The sequence below is a fragment of the Episyrphus balteatus genome, chromosome 4 (assembly GCF_945859705.1).
Source record: "Episyrphus balteatus chromosome 4, idEpiBalt1.1, whole genome shotgun sequence".
NCBI classification, from domain to species: domain Eukaryota; kingdom Metazoa; phylum Arthropoda; class Insecta; order Diptera; family Syrphidae; genus Episyrphus; species Episyrphus balteatus.
This window is the reverse complement of record NC_079137.1, coordinates 9,370,791-9,390,239: the sequence shown is the minus strand read 5'-3', so window position 1 is coordinate 9,390,239 and position 19,449 is coordinate 9,370,791. Positions and strand designations below refer to the sequence as shown.

The 19,449-nt window shown below is 31.0% G+C and overlaps 1 protein-coding gene across 1 annotated transcript; it reads left to right on the top strand.

Annotated features, from left to right (window-relative positions):
• Nucleotides 1-13,875: 13,875 nt before the first annotated feature.
• Nucleotides 13,876-18,899, top strand: LOC129918111 (uncharacterized). Its single transcript, XM_055998460.1, has 2 exons — nt 13,876-15,101; nt 18,801-18,899. The coding sequence occupies exons 1-2, from the start codon at nt 13,959-13,961 to the stop codon at nt 18,897-18,899; spliced, it is 1,242 nt and encodes a 413-aa protein (XP_055854435.1). The 5' UTR covers nt 13,876-13,958.
• Nucleotides 18,900-19,449: the final 550 nt, after the last annotated feature.

The following is a 19,449-nucleotide window of genomic DNA, read 5'->3' as shown; positions in this document are numbered from 1 at the left end:
AAAGCCAAAATATTAGGCTTAATTTGAGCTTTTAAGTTAAGATCTTTAAGTGAATTGTTTTTAAAATAATCGATTTCAAAGTCAAAATTTTGAAAAAAAAAATAAAAAAAACATATCCAATACTATTTTTGACAAGGCTGGGGATTTGAATTCAATTTGAATGATAAAGAACACTGCCTTAATTAATTCCTTACCAAACACTGAAAACCATATGTTTCTATGACTTCTAGTTTTCGAGAAAATGGAAAAGTAAAAAATCCCTTTTTGTCAGATTTTTGTTTTTTTGGCTGCAAGCTTGAAATTCTTATCCGAAAGACAAAAAGACAAATAAAGAAAATAAAATTAATTCGTAACACATTTTTTTAACAAATCTATGTACTACAATAAAATTACATTTGATTTTTTGAACTTGGCTCAGAAAAATTAATTTTCGTTATATGTAACTGAAATGTATGTATATACCTATTGAAAACTATTCAAATTAAAAACGAGTGAAAAGGGATTATGCGTCTTTTTATTATACACTTTATTAATATTGGGAATTTTAAGCATTTTATGCGAAGATCCAAGCAGAAATTGAAATTATTATTGAAAAATACAGATCATCTGACCCCTTCCTTTATTAAGAAGAATCAGAGTCATTTAATTGAGGAAAAAATGGCTCTCTTAAAAGAATAAACTTTTAAAAAATTTGTATAAAACATGAAAAAAGTGTTTTTTTTTTAAATAATTTTTAACTATAATTTGGGTTTTTTATTTTGCGTGGACGTGGACCTCGACAACAGTACCTACCATGAGTTATTCTTTTCCATTTAATGTATTTAAAATCGGTGAGGTGCTTCCAATAATACAAAAAAATAAAAAAAAAAATGCTATAAGTAGGTACAAGTAAATTGAGAATCGGAATTCTTTATTACTTTCACAAATTTTTTTAAAAGGGCGTGGCAGTGGGCGGAAATGAATAATAATAATTTCTTACGACGAAAACTGTCATCCCTGAAAATTTCATCCAAATCTATTCAGTGGTTCAGTTTTTATTTAATTTTTTCCGCACTCTCATACAAATTTCCCCAGTGTGCGACGCCCTAAAGCGTGATTGTGTTTCAGCTTTTATAGTCAGCATCATTTGCAAGAGTTTTTTTTTTAAGATTTAAAAACAATACAACATGTAGGTACACCCTGTTAATTATTAAAAATTCATATGCTTAATTTTTTTAAAAGAAAAATAAGAGAATCGTGAAAGTTACACAAAAGTATCACAAAAATATATTTAGTCATGAATTTTCCTACAGTAAGAGCTGTTATTTGTATACTGGTGTTTGCAGCGGAATTTTTGGGAACAGAATCTAAATTTAATTTAAAATTTTAAGTTTTTTAAAAAATCTGAACAAATTCGAGCGATTTGAAAGCTTGTTTCTAGTAAATCCATACAAAAAAGATTACCTTAATAATTTTAATGATGAATTTATACTTAAAGTTACAAATGCACTTGCTCTTCCATTGATCCTATCAACTGACAGTTCTTCATTTTACCTGAAAATAAAATTTAATGCAAATCTTCTGACTATTGTTCAATATGATTCCAGTGATTTATTTCTTCAGCGACTTCTCAGATATCTTCAACACCTGCGATCTTCTAAAACGATTTTTGTTCTAAGGAATTCTTCAAGAAATGATTCGGAACTGATGAGTGCTTTCAGATTCTGCTGGCAGAATAGAATGGTTAATGTTGTAGCAGTTTTTCAAGATTTCGGAAATTCATCGGTTTACTACAGCTACAGAAATTTCGGAAAATTCATTGTTGAAGAATTCATCTGGAACAAGAGAGATTCGATTATTTTCCGTGATAAAATGCGGGATATGCAGGGCACTACTTTACCAATTGTATTTGGAGGGGTCGAGCCAGGAGTGATTATCTGCAAAACTGCAAAAGGTGAAAGTAAAATTGGAGGTTATGTGGGACATCTTTTTCACAGTTTTGCTACCAAACACAATGCCAGATTGAACACTTCGAGTGTCAAGACTTCAATTTCTTCTTACGAAATTCATACCCAAATTTTAAATGGAACAGTCGAGATGTCAGGTAGTAGTTTGTCAATTGTAAAAGAATCCATTGATTGGTTTTCTTATCCCTATACCATATTTGATTGGGGAGTGATGCTGCCTATAGAGCCTAGAATCCCCATTTATAAAGTGTTTGCCTTTGTATTTGAATAGGAAACTTTTTTCTTAACCATTTTGCTATGGAAATTGCTCTCTGTTTCACTTCAAGCAGCTTCTAAATTCTCAGGATCATATCAAGGTTTTTCATTTCGTGATCTTTTCTTTAACCTTGATTGCTTTCGTGGAATACTCGGACAGTCGTTTCCTGAGGTCCCAAATGCGTCTTTTACATCAAAACTCATATATTTGCTAATATTTTTGCTTGGAATGATGATAGCAACTTCATACGATGCATTTCTTCAGTCCTTTATGACCCATCCACCAAGACAAAGTATAATAAAATCGTTTGAAGATCTTCAATTATCTGGTTTAAAAATGTACATCCTTCAAGCTGACATCGATGGGATATTGTACAAACAAAGGCCCAAACTCATCGAAAAGTATTCAAATGCATTTTTCGGTGAAACTAATTTCGAAACTTATAAATATTTTAGAACAACTCTAAATACAAAATATGCTTTTGAAATAACTGAAATCAAATGGGAAGTAATTGAAAATCAACAAAATTTCTTTGGTCGACAATTATTTCGTTGGTCTAAAGAATTGAAACTTGTGGAAAATATGTTGGCAGCTTTTTCAATAAATGAAAATTCAATTTATAAGGATATTTTGAATTTGCATATTTTGCAAACTCAATCAAGTGGATTGTTGGATTTTTGGATTAGAAGAGTATTTTATGAATGGAAAAATTAATAAGTTAAATTCTGGATTTGCTTCGAAGTTGCATCCAATGAAAGTTGAAGATTTATATTGGATTTGGATAATGATGGTTATTGCTTTTGTGATTGCTACTTTGAGTTTTATTGGAGAAATTTATATTTAAGATCAAATACTGATTGTGATGAAATAAAACGGTTGGCTTACATGATTTGAAATTAAGAAATAAATAATAAAATTTGTTTGCTGTTCTTTGAAAATTATAGCTTCTAAAAGAATTCTTTGTTGTATAGATTAATTTGTCAAAAATTAATACTGACACGGTCTTGGTTTGGGCTATTGCACCCTGCCCTCCGGTTTATTGCTAATACATTCATACATTTTGAATGTTATCTATTTTAATTTTCATGACAAGTTTTTCTACCATTAAGTAACCACTAATAGATAGAGATACGATGTGAAAGGAAAATTAAATTAAATGACACATTACACCATTAATTGATGTAAAAATGTCTAATTTTACTATCAAACGTGGTAATTTCTATGTACAGCTTTAAGCAGTTTTAGTAATAAAATATTACCTCGCAATTCTAGTCGATTTCTTGGTAGTATTTGGGTACCAATTTTAAGAAGAAGAAACAAAGAAATTGTAAAACCCGCAATGAACTACAATAACAAGAAACTTATTTTGCTGGTTGCCATTTATGCGGTACAATTTTTGTCAACAGAAGCTAAGTTTTCCTCAAAATTCTTGATCTTCATCAAAAGTATTATCGAAGTTGACCGATTTGAAAATATATTTCTTCTGAAGTCATCAAAGAAAACTTTTCTTGATGGCAAATTATTTAGTGATATTACATCTTCACTTGGAATTACTGCCATTCTGTCAACAGAAGACACCTCATTTTACATAAAGGGAAAAACGAATGAAAACCTTCTCACCATTGTAGAATTTGATTCAAATGATTTACTGCTTCAGCGACTTTTAGAATATCTTCAACACCTACGATTTTGTAAGACGATTTTTATTCTCAAAAATTCTTCAAGAAATGATTCGCTGCTGAAAAGTGTTTTCAATTTCTGCTGGCAAAATAGAATGGTTAATGTTGTAGCAGTTTTTCAAGATTTTTTGAATTCATCGACATACTACAGCTATACAAATTTCGGAAGTTTTACAATCGAAGAACTCATTTGGAGTAATAGAGGATCAGTTATTTTTAAAGATCGAATGCGGGACTTAAGGAACTCATCATTGCAAGTTCTATTTGGAGGAGTGCGACCGGCAGTGATAATATCAGAAAACGCTAAAGGAGAAACAATAATTGGTGGTTTTGTGGGAAATCTTTTTAACATATTTGCTAAAAAACACAATGCATTTTTGAATACTTCAGGTATAAACAGTTCAATTTCGTCGTATATAATGTATGATCTTGTTTTAAATGGAATTATTGAGATATCAAGTGCTGGTCGAATAGTTTTAGAGGATTCAAGTCAATGGTTTTTAAATCCACATGTCGTTACTAATTGGGGTATAATGCTGCCAATTGAGCAAAACATTTCTGTTTATAAAGTGTTTGCATATATTTACCATTGGGAAGCTTTTACATTGACAATAGCGTTATTAATATTATTATCTGTATCACTTGCAGTAACTGCAAGGTTCTCATCAAGATTACATCGACATCCCATTTTCGTAGGTGATTTCTTTTTTAACTTCAACTGTTTTCGAGGAATACTCGGACAATCATTTTTTGAAGTTACCAAAGCTTCTTTCAGTACAAAAATCATCTATATCTTAATCTTTTTACTCGGACTGAATTTATTCACTTCTTACAATGCATTTCTTCAGACATTCATGACTCAACCTCCAAGGGAAAAAATTATAAGATCTTTCGATGATTTGCAATCGTCGGACTTAAAAATTCTAACATTTTCAAGTGATATCAGTGGAGCATTTGAAAAACTTCGACCGGATTTCATGCAAAAGTATTCAAATGTATTTAAAGCTGAATCTAATATTGGAAAGTTTTTATTATTCCGAGATAATCTCAATACTAAATATGCCTACACTGTACCTCAACAAACATGGTCAATTTATGAATATCAACAACGTGCCAGTGGTCAACAACTGTTTCGTTGGTCTGATGAATTGTGCTTTTTAAAAAATATCCAATTTGCTTTTCCGATTAATGAAAATTCAATTTACAAACAGATTTTAAATTCTCATATTTTGGAAATGCAATCAACTGGATTGATGGATGTTTGGTTGGATAGAACATTTTATGAGTTGAACGCTTTGGGAAATATTAATAAATTCAATTTTCAACATCAACCGAAATTAAGAATAAAACCATTAATAGTTGATGATTTAAAGTGGATTTGGATTGTGATGGCATTTGCGTGGGTGGTTGCCATTTTGTGTTTCGTTGGAGAAATTTTTATTTCTAAATGTTAAAATGTCAAATGACTAAGCTTTTTGAAAATGTGCTTTTATTTTACACCCATCATGTTTGGACGTAAAATGGAAAGTTTTAAAGGAAATCGTTCATTAAACAAAAAATTCAAATCTATTCACATTAGGTCACACGAATTCATGAGAATCAACAAGAACGAACATTTTAATGGAAATTTAAATATAAGAAAATTATCCACTCACATTTATTTAACAACAAATGTGCTTCTATTAACACCCTGTGCATTATTATTCATAATGTGGAATCCTCATTTTAAGTAAATAATGATTATACTGTTACAATAAGTACTAAGTAATCCTTTTGTCATATAATTATAATTTTTTATATGACTCTTCTTTTCTATGATGGATGTGTTTTCAGTTAGAATAAAGCACTCGTAGAAGAAAGTTGTCTTTGATTTAGTTTCGGAGTTCTAACGCCTTATAATTTATTAATAGAAACCCTGTAAATTCGTATTAACACTCATATTATAAGAATACCAACAGGTACGACAGCTGTAATTAAATCGATTATATACCTTCTGTATTGCAATGAAATCATGAAAATAAGCAAACTTACATTAAAATACATCAGAGGTGTGTTTGTCGAAAATAATAACAAAAATGAGAGAATAATTGGCAATGAATTACATAAAGATCAATGTTTTTATTCTGATTGCCTTTTTTTCAGCGCAATTTCTAGAAACAAACGCTAACTTTTACCCAAAATTTTTGACTTTCATCAAAAGTATTAACGAGGTAGAACAGTTTCAAAGTGTATTTCTGCTAAAGTCATCCACGGAACTTTATTTTGACGACGAATTCATAAGTGGTATTACATCTTCACTTGGTATTCCAGTGATTCTATCAACTGAAGATTTCTCATTTTACTTAAAAGAACAAATGAATGAAAATTTTATAACAATTGTTCAACTGGATTCAAGGGATTTAGTTCTTCAGCGACTTTTGGAATGTCTTCAACATCTTCGATTCTGTAAGACGATTTTTGTGCTGGATAGCTCTTCAAGAAATTACAAGGCACTGAAGAGTGTTTTTAATTTCTGCTCGCAGAATAGAATGATTAATGTTGTAGCAGTATTTAAGGATTTCGGGACTTCTTTGGCATATTACAGTTATAGACATTTCGGAGAATTTATTATTGAAGAATACATCTGGGCTAAGAATTTGTGGGTTTTTCCAAATCGATTGCAAGACCTTCATGGATATACTTTATCAATTCAATTCGGAGGGCCAGAACCAGCACTGATATTTTCAAAAGACATCAAAGGAGAAACAGTAATCGGTGGTTATGTTGGTAATCTATTCCATGCTTTTGCAAAGAAGCACAATGCCAGATTGAATACTTCGAGGGTAAATGTTTCATATTCATCGTACGATATTCATCAACTTGTTTTAAATGGATCAGCTGAGATATCAGGTTCCGGTTTGAAACTTCTACAAGATTCAATTGAATGGTTAACATCAGTGGCGTATTGAGGGGGGGGCTCAGGGGGCTCAAGCCCCCCCCAAGCCTTCCAGATCATGTTATTTTTTACATAATTTCATTGTAATGTATATGCTTCACTGAAACTTGTTCGTAAATCTTATAGATTTAGAGGCAGCTCACATGCTCGAGCCCCCTCCAAGTTCTGAAACGGCTATTTGTGTTTGTTTGAGTAAGAGCCTTAGCTGTAGCTGGGGGTTGGGTGGTTTTTTTCGGATTTAAGTCCAATTCGAAATTCTTCAGATCACTTTTTAATATAATACGTACGTCGAATATCATCACCGTGTAATTTTGCAAAAGTTCTTATGCAATCTCGATAAACACTTTTTTCAAAAATTATATACTTCTCAAAGCTATTGGAAATAGAAATATTTGATATCTCAAAATCTTAGTGGTCAACATATGTAACTAATGGTTTCTTTCAGCAAATGCCAGTTTGGACTTCGAATTCGGATTATAAAAGCAACATATTACGAAAAAATATATATTTCGAATTAAACATCTAAAATAATTTAATGGAAAATTAGTTTCTAGGCTTTCACTTTCTGCATTTTTCACTCATTTAGATTTTCTGATCGAATTCAATTCACATTATTTCTGTTTGTAAATTTGGTGCCTTTTTTAATGAATCTATAATTTTTAGACAAAATATTATCATAACTTATTTGTGTCTCCTTATTTTTTCTCTTGAATTCTTCTTTTTTTTTCATTAAAATTGCCGATAAAATTGCATCCAGCAGTAATAATTTAACTTCAGAAACAAAATTAAAAAGGATGATCCTTCAGCTATGACAGTTCGAAGCAATTTCGAAGTTTTTGAAATTGATCCAAATGAAGAATATGATATTTTATTTCACGTGAAATCTAAAAGTGATTTCAATTCACTTTCGGTCGAATTGCGGAACAAGAACTTTAAAAACAGGAGACAGCAGTACGAAGCTGTCGACGTCGAGAGCAGTTAAATGCTACTATACCACTTTCAGTATCGCAGCACAGCGCTTCACTCTCGATCAAAGGTGAATAAAATAGAGAGAAAAATTTTTCGTACCCCTCTAAAAAATGTTTGAAAAATTTTCTAGCCCCCTCCAAATTTTTTTCTGGATACGCCACTGGTTAACATATCCATACACCGTGTTTGATTGGGGTGTAATGCTGCCAATTGAGCCGGATATTCCAGTTTATAAAGTGTTTGCATATATATTTTATTGGGAAGCTTTTCTTCTAACAATTGTTGTATTAATAACTTCATCTTTATCTCTAGCATTAGCTGCTAAGTATTCAATTCCTCATCGTTCCGTCTTAATACGTGATTTCTTTTTCAACATTAATAGTTTTCGAGGAATGCTTGGACAATCATTTTCTGAACCACTCAACGCTTCTCACAGTACAAAAATTAATTATTCATTGATATTTTTATTTGCAATCATGTTGGTAACTTCATACGATGCATTTCTACAGTCTTTCATGACCAAACCACCGAAGGAAAAAATGATAAGATCCTTTGAAGACGTTCGATCATCTGGCTTAAAAATTGCAACATTTCGAGCTGATATCTATCAGTCATTTCAGAAACTTAGACCTGAATTCACACAAAAAAATTTAGATTTATTTGACGCTGAACCTAGTCTTGTAAAGTTTACAAAATTCCGTGATACTTTAAATACAAAATATGCCTTCACTTTACCCGATAATAAATGGAAAATTTATGAAAATCAACAAAATTTCTTTGGTCGACTGCTGTTTCGTTGGTCTGATGAATTATGTTTTATGAAAAATATTCCATTGGCATTTTCGATAAATGAAAATTCAATTTATAAAAATATATTAAATTCTCATATTTTAGAAATGCAATCAACTGGATTGATGGATATTTGGAAGAGACGAGTATTTTATGAATTAATAAATATTGGAAGAATTAACAAATTGAATGTTACACTATCATCGTCGTTGAAACCTATGAAAATTCAAGACTTGCAATGGATTTGGATAGTGATGGGATTGATGTTGATGATGGCTACATTGTGTTTTGTTGTAGAAATTACCATTGCGAAAATTAAAAATTGGCAAATGATTGCTGTGGATAATTAGTATAAGTTAAGGATAAGGTATTTTTGTTTGTGATTTATTAAAAGATGAATAAATAACTTTTAATTGTACTTCTTCAGATATTAAATTTTGTTTGTTTGTTAATAACACTAAGTTCCTAGAGTTCATGGTTAACAGGCTGTAACAAATTTTCGAATGAAATTTGTAATTTGAGATTGGAAAAGTAAGTTCAGTGGATAATTCCATAATTTTAAATAATTTTAGAGAATGTCGAAGAAGTCAATTTTTACTTACTTACTGTAGAAATTGTTTTGAAAAACATTATTAAACTTGTAGAAAATAATCTAAAGATTGACAAAATTGATGGAGTCAAGTCCTTACTTCTATTAATTCTATTAAAGATCATAAATAACTAAAATGAATTAGCTTATAAACAACCATAATTTTTAACATTTTCCTAGTACATATTTACTGAAATAAAAACAATACACCTCTCACTTTTCCCCTCCACATTTTAACTTGCGAAAAAAAAAACTAGTTGTGATAAGAATGTTCCCTGATATTAAGATGATAGAGAATGCGAAAAAATTGAGTCTTGAAAGTCCGTCTGTCTGTCATTCTGTCAGGATGTCTGTCGATCTGTATAAGGAGCTACAGCCTAAACGGCTAACTGATCCACTTCAAACTTGGTATGTAGCAGTTTTTGGATACTGTACAGACTGGTTTTTGGAATTAATTTTTTTGGACAAAAAATAACGGTATACAAATTTCGGAAAAGTTTAATTGTCTCAAAAACGGCTCCTACGATTTTTATTAAAAAATCAAGTATTAGTTTTTAGATAAGGTCTATCTTTTAATGATTTTTTTTTTATCCGGTACCTCCCGTAGAACCGTTTTTTAAATTTCAAACTGTCTTCAAAATTAAAAGCTCAATTTTAACAAATTTTTTGTGCAAAAACATTTATATTGCCTTAATATTTTTGGATTTTTAAAAAAATTTGAAATTTTTTTTTTGAAAAATCAAATTTTCGAAAACGTAACATTGAATTCTTTTGAAATTTTGGTTTTATGTACTGATTAAAAGATTCTACCAAATGGCATACTTTATTTATTTAAATTTTTTTTCAAAGAATTATTTATAAAAATTACTTTTTTTTTTTAAATGGCTCCAACGATTTTGAAATATTTTTTTTCTAAAAATGCATCTTAAAAAAGAAATTAAATTGCATACTTCTTTTTGGAGCTCAATTTCATTTAAAGACTTGTTTTTACATTATTTGAAGAACGAATTTTAAGTTTTTTTTACATTATACCAAATTTGTATATAAAAAGTTTTTGTTCTAAGAGCAAGTTCGTGCGACTCAGTCGTGAACTTTATTTTTTTTTTTTATTTAGAAAACCCATTTGCATAAAAATATCTAAACTTTTCAATAACCATTGATAGAAAGTCACGTAATAGACTGCACGTGTAGAAAATTCAATTAAACGTTCCATTACGACATTTAGTGGTAATAACTACTAAAATATGATGAATATTTATCATCAAATGTAAAAATATCGATTTCAAAACGATTACGTTAGTATGTTGTCAGTACATTATTATTAAATCACCTGTGTTCTGTTCTAGTGATTACAGTTCAGTTTTTAGTAAATTTTAAAACTTTATGCTCAAGAAAACAAGTGCTTCACGATGAAGTTTATTTACATCAATCTTATTCTTCTGGTTGCACTGCAGTTTTTATCAACTGATGCTAAATTTAACTCAAAATTCTTGCAATTTCTTCAAAATCTTAATAAATTTGAAAAGTTTGAAAGTGTATTTCTTTTGAAGTCATCAAAGGAACTAAATTTCGATGACAACTTCACAAAGGATGTTACAAATTTATTTCCAGTAATCATTGGAACTGAAATGTCTTCATTTTACTTAAAAAGAGTATTCAATGAACATCTTCTAACTATTGTACAATTTGATTCAAATGATTTACTTCTTCAACGACTTGCGGAATATCTTCAACACCTTCGATTCTGTAAAATAATTTTTGTTCTCAAAAATTCTTCAAGAAATATTTCGGAATTGGAAAGTCTTTTCAATTTCTGCTGGAAGAATAAAATGATTAATGTTGTAGCAGTTTTTCAAGATTTCAAGACTTCTTTGACATATTACAGTTATAGTAATTTTGGACACTTTACAATCAAGGAACTCATCTGGAACAAGAAAGAATCGATTATTTTTCCAGATCAAATGATAAATCTTCAAGGATATACACTATCAAATATATTCGGAGGGTATGAGCCAGCAATAATCATATCAAAAAACTCAAACGGTAAAATAATGATTAATGGGTATTCGGGACATTTTTTCCAGTTTTTTGCTAAAAAGCACAATGCTAGATTGAATACTTCAAGTATTAATATTGCCCTTTCTATTTACGATGTTCATGATCTTATTTTGAATGGATCATTTGAAATATCAGATGCTCCCATACCACTTCCGGATTCAGTTGAATGGTATTCGTATCCGTATATTAAAACCGACTGGTGCCTGATGTTGCCCATAGAGCAGAGAATTCCTATTTTCAAGGTATTTTCCTATGTTTTTAAAGGCAAAGCCTTCCTCGTAACAATTTTCGTGCTCATATTACTATCTACTGTACTTGAGGCATCATTGAAGTTAACGTACACAAATCGAGAGTTTTGCATTCGTGATTTCCTCTTTAACATTGATTGTCTTCGTGGAATGCTAGGGCAGTCATTTTCTCAATCATCAAATGTTTCTTTCAGTACAAAAATCATCTATTTGCTGATCTTTTTGTTGGGAATTATGATAGTAACTTCATACGATGCATTTCTTCAGTCTTTCATGACTCAGCCACCAAGGGAAAAAGTTATAAAATCGTTTGATGATCTTCAATCATCGGGATTAAAAATCTATGCATATCAAGCTGATATTGTTAATATATTTCAAAAATTTCAATCCGATTTCATAAAAAACCATTCACATTTAATTGAAAGTGAGAAAAGTTTTGAAAAGTTTGTTAAATTTCGTGATACTTTAAATACCAATTATGCCTATACTGTTCCAACATCTAGATGGGAAATTTATGACAGCCAACAAACATTTTTTGATCAACATCTGTTTCGTTGGTCTAAGGAATTGTGTATTTTTCGAAATTTACCAGTTTCTTTTACTATAAATGAAAATTCAATTTTCAAAAAGATTTTGAATTTTTGTATTTTACAAGCGCAATCAGCTGGATTGGTAGACGTTTGGATGAAGAGAGCATTTTATGAGTTAAAGGATTTGGGAAAAATTAAGAAATCTAACTTGAAGCAACAACCAACAATACGAATACAACCATTGGAAGTTGAAGACTTGAAATGGATTTTGATTGTGATGGGATTTGCTTATTTGGTGGTTATTTTATGTTTTGTTTTAGAAATTTGTATTTTTAAAACAAAAAATTGGAGAAATGCTGCGCAAAATTAGTTAAGATAAAATAAATAAGTTAAGTTTGTTTATTTTTTGTGAGAAAAATAAAAACTTTTGTGTTTTTAAAAGTATTAGTTTTTAAGTCTAATTTATTTATAATAATCATTTTTATCAAAAAACAAAACCGACTTCCAAAGCCACCAGCTTTCCAATACAAAAAAAATTATCAAAATTGCTGTACTCAGTCCAAAGTTATGAAGTAACAAACACAAAAAAAAAAAAAAAATCCAGACGAATTGAATACCTCCTCCTTTTTGGAATTTGGTAAAAAATGAGAAACTCGCTTGATTGAGTAGAAGTTTTCTTTAAGTTCTCGTCTTTTGATACAGTATTTTTTAGTCAGGATTACGACACGAGGCTATTAAATTGTCATTAATAATTTACATGAAATGTTTAAATAACCTCTTTTCTACTTGATTAAAAAATCTAAAGCTTTAAAATTATATTGGCTACTCACTTTTTTCATTCAAAACAAAGTTGCACTAGTTTTTAATAGCCTTATAGAAAAATGTCAGTTCTAAATGTAGAAATCAATCAAAGAAGTACTTGAAAATATCGATCCCCCAAGGATTAAATGACTTTTAGCTGAATAAACACTTCAAATATAGAATGGTTTATTGCAAAAAAAATGTATTCGAGGTAAATTTAATTAAATATTGAAATAGAGACAGGGTGTATCAATTTAAAACTCGAAATACTTTAGATTTTAAAAATGAATATCTTCAGACTGGAAATATTTCACATCTAGGTTAGGATTATAATAGGATCATTATTTTTAAAAAGGCATTCTCTAAAAAATTTTTTAAAAAACATCAGAAAATACATAGAAATACAAAAAAAAGCAAAATATATAGTTTTCCGAAGAAGTCAAATAATACTAGATTGCCATTGAAAATCCGACTTAAATCATTATTAAACTTGAATTTAACACCCTGTAGGTTAACAAAAACAATGGAGTCAAATCCTCTGTACGTCCAACATTTCAATAAAGAAGTATCAGTGAAGGGATTGAATTTTCAGTCATGTATTTGCCTACAAGAAGACTGATTGCATTCGCTGCAGTGCTAGCTGCTATCATTTTAGCAATAGAATCTAAATTTAACTCAAAATTGGTCGATTTCATCAAAAATATTAACAAACTCGAGAAATTCGAAACTGTTTTTCTTCTAAAATCATCAAAAGAACTTTATTTTGATAACAATTTCATACGTTTTATTACATCATCACTTGGTATTCCAGTGATTTTATCAACTGGAGATACCTCAATTTACTTGAAGAGAGAAATTAATGAAAATCTTTTAACCATTGTTGAAATTGACTCAAGTACTGTAATTCTTCAGCGTCTTTTGGAATACCTTCAGCACCTTCGATACTGTAAAATTATTTTTCTGTCAATGAAATCTTCAAGAAATGAAATTGAATTGAAGAAACTTTTTCATTTTTGTCAGAAGAACAGATTGGTTAATGTTATAGCAGTTTTCCAAGATTTTGGGACTTCTTCGACATATTATAGTTACAGTAGCTTTGGAGTTTTTACAATTGAAGAACACTCTGCGAACAAGAATTCCTGTGTTTTTTCAAATCGAATGAAAGACCTTAAGGGTCACACACTACCAATCCAATTCGGAGGAACTGAACCAGCATTGATTCTATCGAAAAACGTTAAAGGTGATACAATGATTGGTGGTTATGTAGGACATCTTTTCCATGCTTTTGCTGAAAAACACAATGCCAGATTAGATTCGTCAAATACTAACATTTCCCTATCAGCTTATGATATTCATGAACTTGTTCTAAATGGAACAATTGAGATGGCAGCTACTGGTTTGTTACTTCTACATGATTCAATTAATTGGTCATCATATCCATGTACCGCAGTTGATTGGGGTGTGATGCTGCCCATAGAACCAAATATCCCCATTTTTAAGGTCTTTGCATATGTTTTCAATTGGGAAACTTTTGTTTTAACAATTGTGGCCTTCATAACGCTTTCTATTTCGCTTAATGTAGCTGCTCAGTTTTCGAAATCACCTAGGACCTTCGGAATGAGTGATTTCTTTTTTAACATTGATTGTTTTCGTGGAATTCTTGGAGAACCGTTTTCTGTATCACCAAAGGCTACTTACAGTACAAAAATCATTTATTCATTGATCTTTATGTTGGGAATCATGATGGCAACTTTATACGATTCATTTCTTCAGTCTTTCATGACCAATCCACCAAAGGAAAAAGTTATAAAATCTTACACTGACCTGGAATCCACGGATTTAAAAATCTTAACATTTAAACCTGATTTATATGAGTCGATTCAAAAACTTAGACCTGGTTTTGTACAAAAATATTTGCATGTTTTTGAAGCTGAACCAGATCTTGTGGAATTTACGAAATTCCGTGATACTTTAAATACGAAATATGCATACACTTTACCCGATGTCAAATGGGAAGTTTATGAAAATCAACAAAAATTTTTCGGTCAACGATTGTTTCGCTGGTCTGCTGAATTATGTTTTTTATATAATATCCCAGTGACTTTTTCGATAAATGAAAATTCAATTTACAAAAATATATTAAATTGTCATATTTTGGAAATGCGTTCAGCTGGATTGATGAATTATTGGAAGAAACGAGCATTTTATGAATTGATGAGCATTAAAGGAATTCATAAGTTTAATCTTACATTTGCACCGATATTAAAACCTTTGAATGTTGAAGACTTGAAGTGGATTTGGGTAGGGTTGGGATTGGCGTTTGTGGTGGCTACTTTGTGTTTTTTTGCAGAAATTTGTATTTTTAAAATGAAAAACCGAAGAAATAGTGCATAAAGTGAAAAGTTAATCATGATAAAGTATAAATATCTACTTTGTTTATGTTTAAAAGAGAAAGAAAAATAAATTTGTTTGTTGTTTGTATGTTTATGACTTTTGATTCTATGAGGTGTTATATACCATAATGTTTTTTAGCATATTATCAGCGGACTAAAAAGATGCTTCCATCGAGACCTCTTATGTAAAATTATGGTAAGTAATTTAGAAGTTACGAGGGTACAAACAAACTTAAATTTTTAAAATTATTTTAAAGTTTAAAGTAAAAATGCATTTTTGACTAGAAATAACTTATCTTCAGTTACAAGCCACATTACAAACCACCTGATTCTAGCAATGTTACTACCAACTTAACACCACATTTAAACATGTAAAAAGTTCATTTCCTTTCTCGCATCATGCAACAAACGATTGTGACAAACCAAACAAGTGTTTTTAAGACCGCAATTCAATTCTTTCAATAATAATTGTATCCTCTCGAGTAGGTAATACTCCAAACGTAACAAGTTGCAAGAGTTAATATTCCAAATGCAACCACAAAGTCAGTCATCCATTTGGTTAGCAAGCAAACGAAGAGGGCCAGTTATAGGCCCATGAAACAGCAGAGCCAGAGTCAGTGGGTTCAGTGTAAATGAAGATGATTTTGTAGCCCAACGAATCCGTGGACAAACAGAAAACTAAGCACAACACGGTCGTCGCCGGTCGTGGTCTTTAAATGGGAAGAACTCTGAGTGTAAGTATATCGTCGTGGCACAGGATGAGAACGGGCCATGCCCAACGCGCATTAATATTTATTGCACTCAATCATGCGAGCACATTGTGAAGGTGGTGGTTTCAGCACAGGCAACCAAGAAGAAGAAAAACAACAACAACAACAACATATTGCTGCTGCATCAGGATGATGGTGGACCTTTCGTGATGGTTCAAGTTGGACCACTTGTTCTACCGGTTGTTTGGTGGTGATGGCAAATGGTGCTGGTTCTGGTGCTGGTGCACCTCCAATGACGCCGAAGATGATTAAGTTATCAAAGAGATATGCGAGTGAGCTCTATACGGACAAGTCAATTAGGTTCGTTCTAGGTAAAAAGCCACATAGAGTGAGCTCAACCAGCTCCAAAGAATCAGCACCGTAAGGCATTCATATTTACAGGAACGGCTGTGTTATAGTAGTATAGAGTCGATTTCAAGTTGAGTTGAGACGTTCACAGGTGAGGTAGCTATAGTAACTGGAAGAGATGCATGTTTGGTGCGAGTGGGTGTTGCCTCTTATAACAACAACAGAGCTTGCTACTGAACTTTTTCCTTCCCATTATATTGTTGTTTGTTTTTGTTGTCCTTTTACAATGAATAGAGTTCGCTTCTGGAGGATCGAACAGACTGACGACAACGACACGACTCTGTGGTAGCCATGGTTCGCATACACGTAGTCTAAGTCGTCATCAGGTTAGGATTTAGCTATATTCTTTTGTGTTGTGGAAGATTATGATTGTGGTTTCATTTGTGAACTTCCACTATGTTTGTTGTTTATACGAAGGAGACGGTGAGTACCTAGAATTATTGTTATCATCTTGGTGGGTCTATAGAAGAGCACAGCTCTTCTAGAAAATATTTTGTCCTCTGGAACTATGGTGTAGCATCATTTGTTGGCTTTAAATTAAATTGTGCGATTGATGGAAGCGATATTATATACCAGAGTCAAACTGAGAGGTAGGAACACATTTAGACCAGAGATGGTATAGAAGAAATATTCAATGTGGAGAAAGAGGTTTTTGTTTTGTTCTTTTTGAAGTGAAAGTGGTATCTAGATGAAGGAAGCGTGATTATACACAAATTGCTGTTTCAAGGTGGGCACGAAAATGTTTTTTTCCTTAAATGAAGATGAATCGATTGTATGCGGTTTTTTTTTTTTTTTGGGAAAGGAGCAATTTTTGACCACACACAATGTGCATTTTGTGGATTGAGGTATTTGAGATGGAAAAAAGGAGGAATTTAGAAAATGTAGTTATTTAAAGGTCCTAACGGTTGACTGTTTGGTATTTTCTGGTAAGCTGGTAAAATTTGTGGAAAGTTTAAGTCTAATTGGCGTTGTTTGTTCTCTGGTGGATTTAATTTCCTTTTTTATATTTTTAGAATTTTTGATAGCGAAAAATATCAGTTTGAATAAAAAAAATTAAATTTTAAAGTGGGGTTCACTTCGTGCAATTTTCTGACAAATCAATTAAGTTCTTCCAAAAAATAAAAAGTTCAGAATAATTCTTTAAAGAATAATTTTATAGTCCTAACAACATTGGCATTTGACTGCAGAAATACCTACTTTCTGGGGAAATTTTGTACAAAGGTAGCAAAATAAGTGAAAAAAAAACTTTGAAATGAATCAGTCGAACAAAAATTTCTTAAAATTTGAGAAAAAACATCAATAGCCAATTTATTCACACTCCATTAAATTTAAAGTCGCCATTGGGAAATTTTAAAAATCGCATGTTATATAACAGATTTTCAATTTTTAATATCGACTTTAAAATGTGATAGAGAGTGAATAAATTGGGCCTAAAAGAACAAAAAAAAAAGAATTTGGCGGGAAGGGGTTGATACATACATACAAGGTTTGTTTTCTGTAACTTTATAAGGCTAAAAATGTATAGAAACATTCCAAAATTACTTAATTACGGGTTAAGATAAATTAAGGAGAATTATATTTGTAACGCATGTGTCGAACGTCATATCTACTTGAAATTGATAGTTTAAGACGTAATCTCCCATATCTGCAATTAAAAATGAAGAATAAATTAATTTATTTTGGTCATTCGAATTCATGAGAATCAACAAGAACGAACATTTTATTTTTTCCTATAAACGAAACTAAATAGATTTATCTGACTAAAGAACGACAATTAGATGCAGATTTTTAGATGAAATGAGATAAATGAAGAATGGAAAAAAAGTTTTTAATAAACCTTGAACTCAATGTTAATGGAATTTTTTGTGTTCTAGTCTTTTCAAGGCTTTTTATGAGCCAACACAATTTATGCATTTTTATTCACTTGTTAATACACCCTCAACATAACAACACTAACTAGTATCCTAAACAAGAAATTATATAAATATCGAAAAATTGAAAAAAACAAAAACTTCTTAATGAAATAGGGTCAGGAAGGATTAGAAATAAAAATTAGGGCATTTTTATTTATTGATTTGGAACTAATCTAGGGGCGTAATGTATACTGTTAGTTTCTTTAACTAAATACCGATAAAAGATTGGTATTTCATTTTGTCCAGATTTTTTGGAAGCTTCCATTTGGTACCGAGGCAAAGATTGTGAAGTATTGTTAAAAGATCATCGTCGACTGGAGAAGCATTTGTGGCACAAATTTGTAGATATTTTTGGGTCCTCCTAATTTCTTCGGATGGCTTTTGTCAATGTTGCCTTGGATTTCCTAAGGAGTAGTAAACTCTCTGTTGTTAACAGAATCACTGTCTGCATCTAATATTCTTTTGATTCTGATACGATTTTACTTGCTGAATAGATAAGACTACTTCACCTAGGAATACTAGGTCCTCTGGTGGATTTGGTTGGAATTGGTCTTATAAAATTTCTTATTCTCACAGAAAACAATGTCAAAATTAGTGGTTGTGATGGTTGGTGGCATAGAAGGTTTATTTTTGAAGGAGCTTTCTTCTGGTATGAAAGTCATTGAAGTGCTATAACACCGTAGTTATTAGATATTTCTGGTGGTAAACTCTTTTTGGCGAATCCTTTTTAACCGCTTCCTAAGCTTCTTTCTATGATTCTGGAACTTAATTTAAAAGATTTCAATTTCCTCATTTTTGACTAGATAGGTATTAACCTGTATTCCAAATTCAATTAAATTTTACGACTTTAACCAGCAGGCGAGAGGAGTTTCAGTAAAGCTGTATTTTCATTCCAAGTTTGTTCCAAAAATATATAAATCACTCTATCGAAAAGCCAAGAATTTATTTCTTTCCCTTTCCATGCTTAACTATTCTACACACAAGTTTGTAAGCAACAACATAGAAGTCTCTACAAGAGTTACGTTCCATTTTTTCTCAAGCAATCAAAACGAATAAATGACCTCCCATCATAAGCCATTAACTTCATTGTTCTACCAAGCACAGAATTCGCGAGTTATTTCTATATACGCCAGCGGATTCTTGCTCTACTGAATTCCACCTTACCACCACCCCATCATTGCAATTTTCTTACTTGTTTTTGAGGTTGTATAATTTTGGATAGTGT

Bases quoted from the DNA above. Each gene is read 5' to 3' on its own strand.
- LOC129918111 (XM_055998460.1), top strand. From the start codon at position 13,959: ATGAAAGACCTTAAGGGTCACACACTACCAATCCAATTCGGAGGAACT. The intron at 15,102-18,800 runs GTAGGGTTGGGA...TTATTCTCACAG, and splicing joins AAGACTTGAAGTGGATTTGG to AAAACAATGTCAAAATTAGT.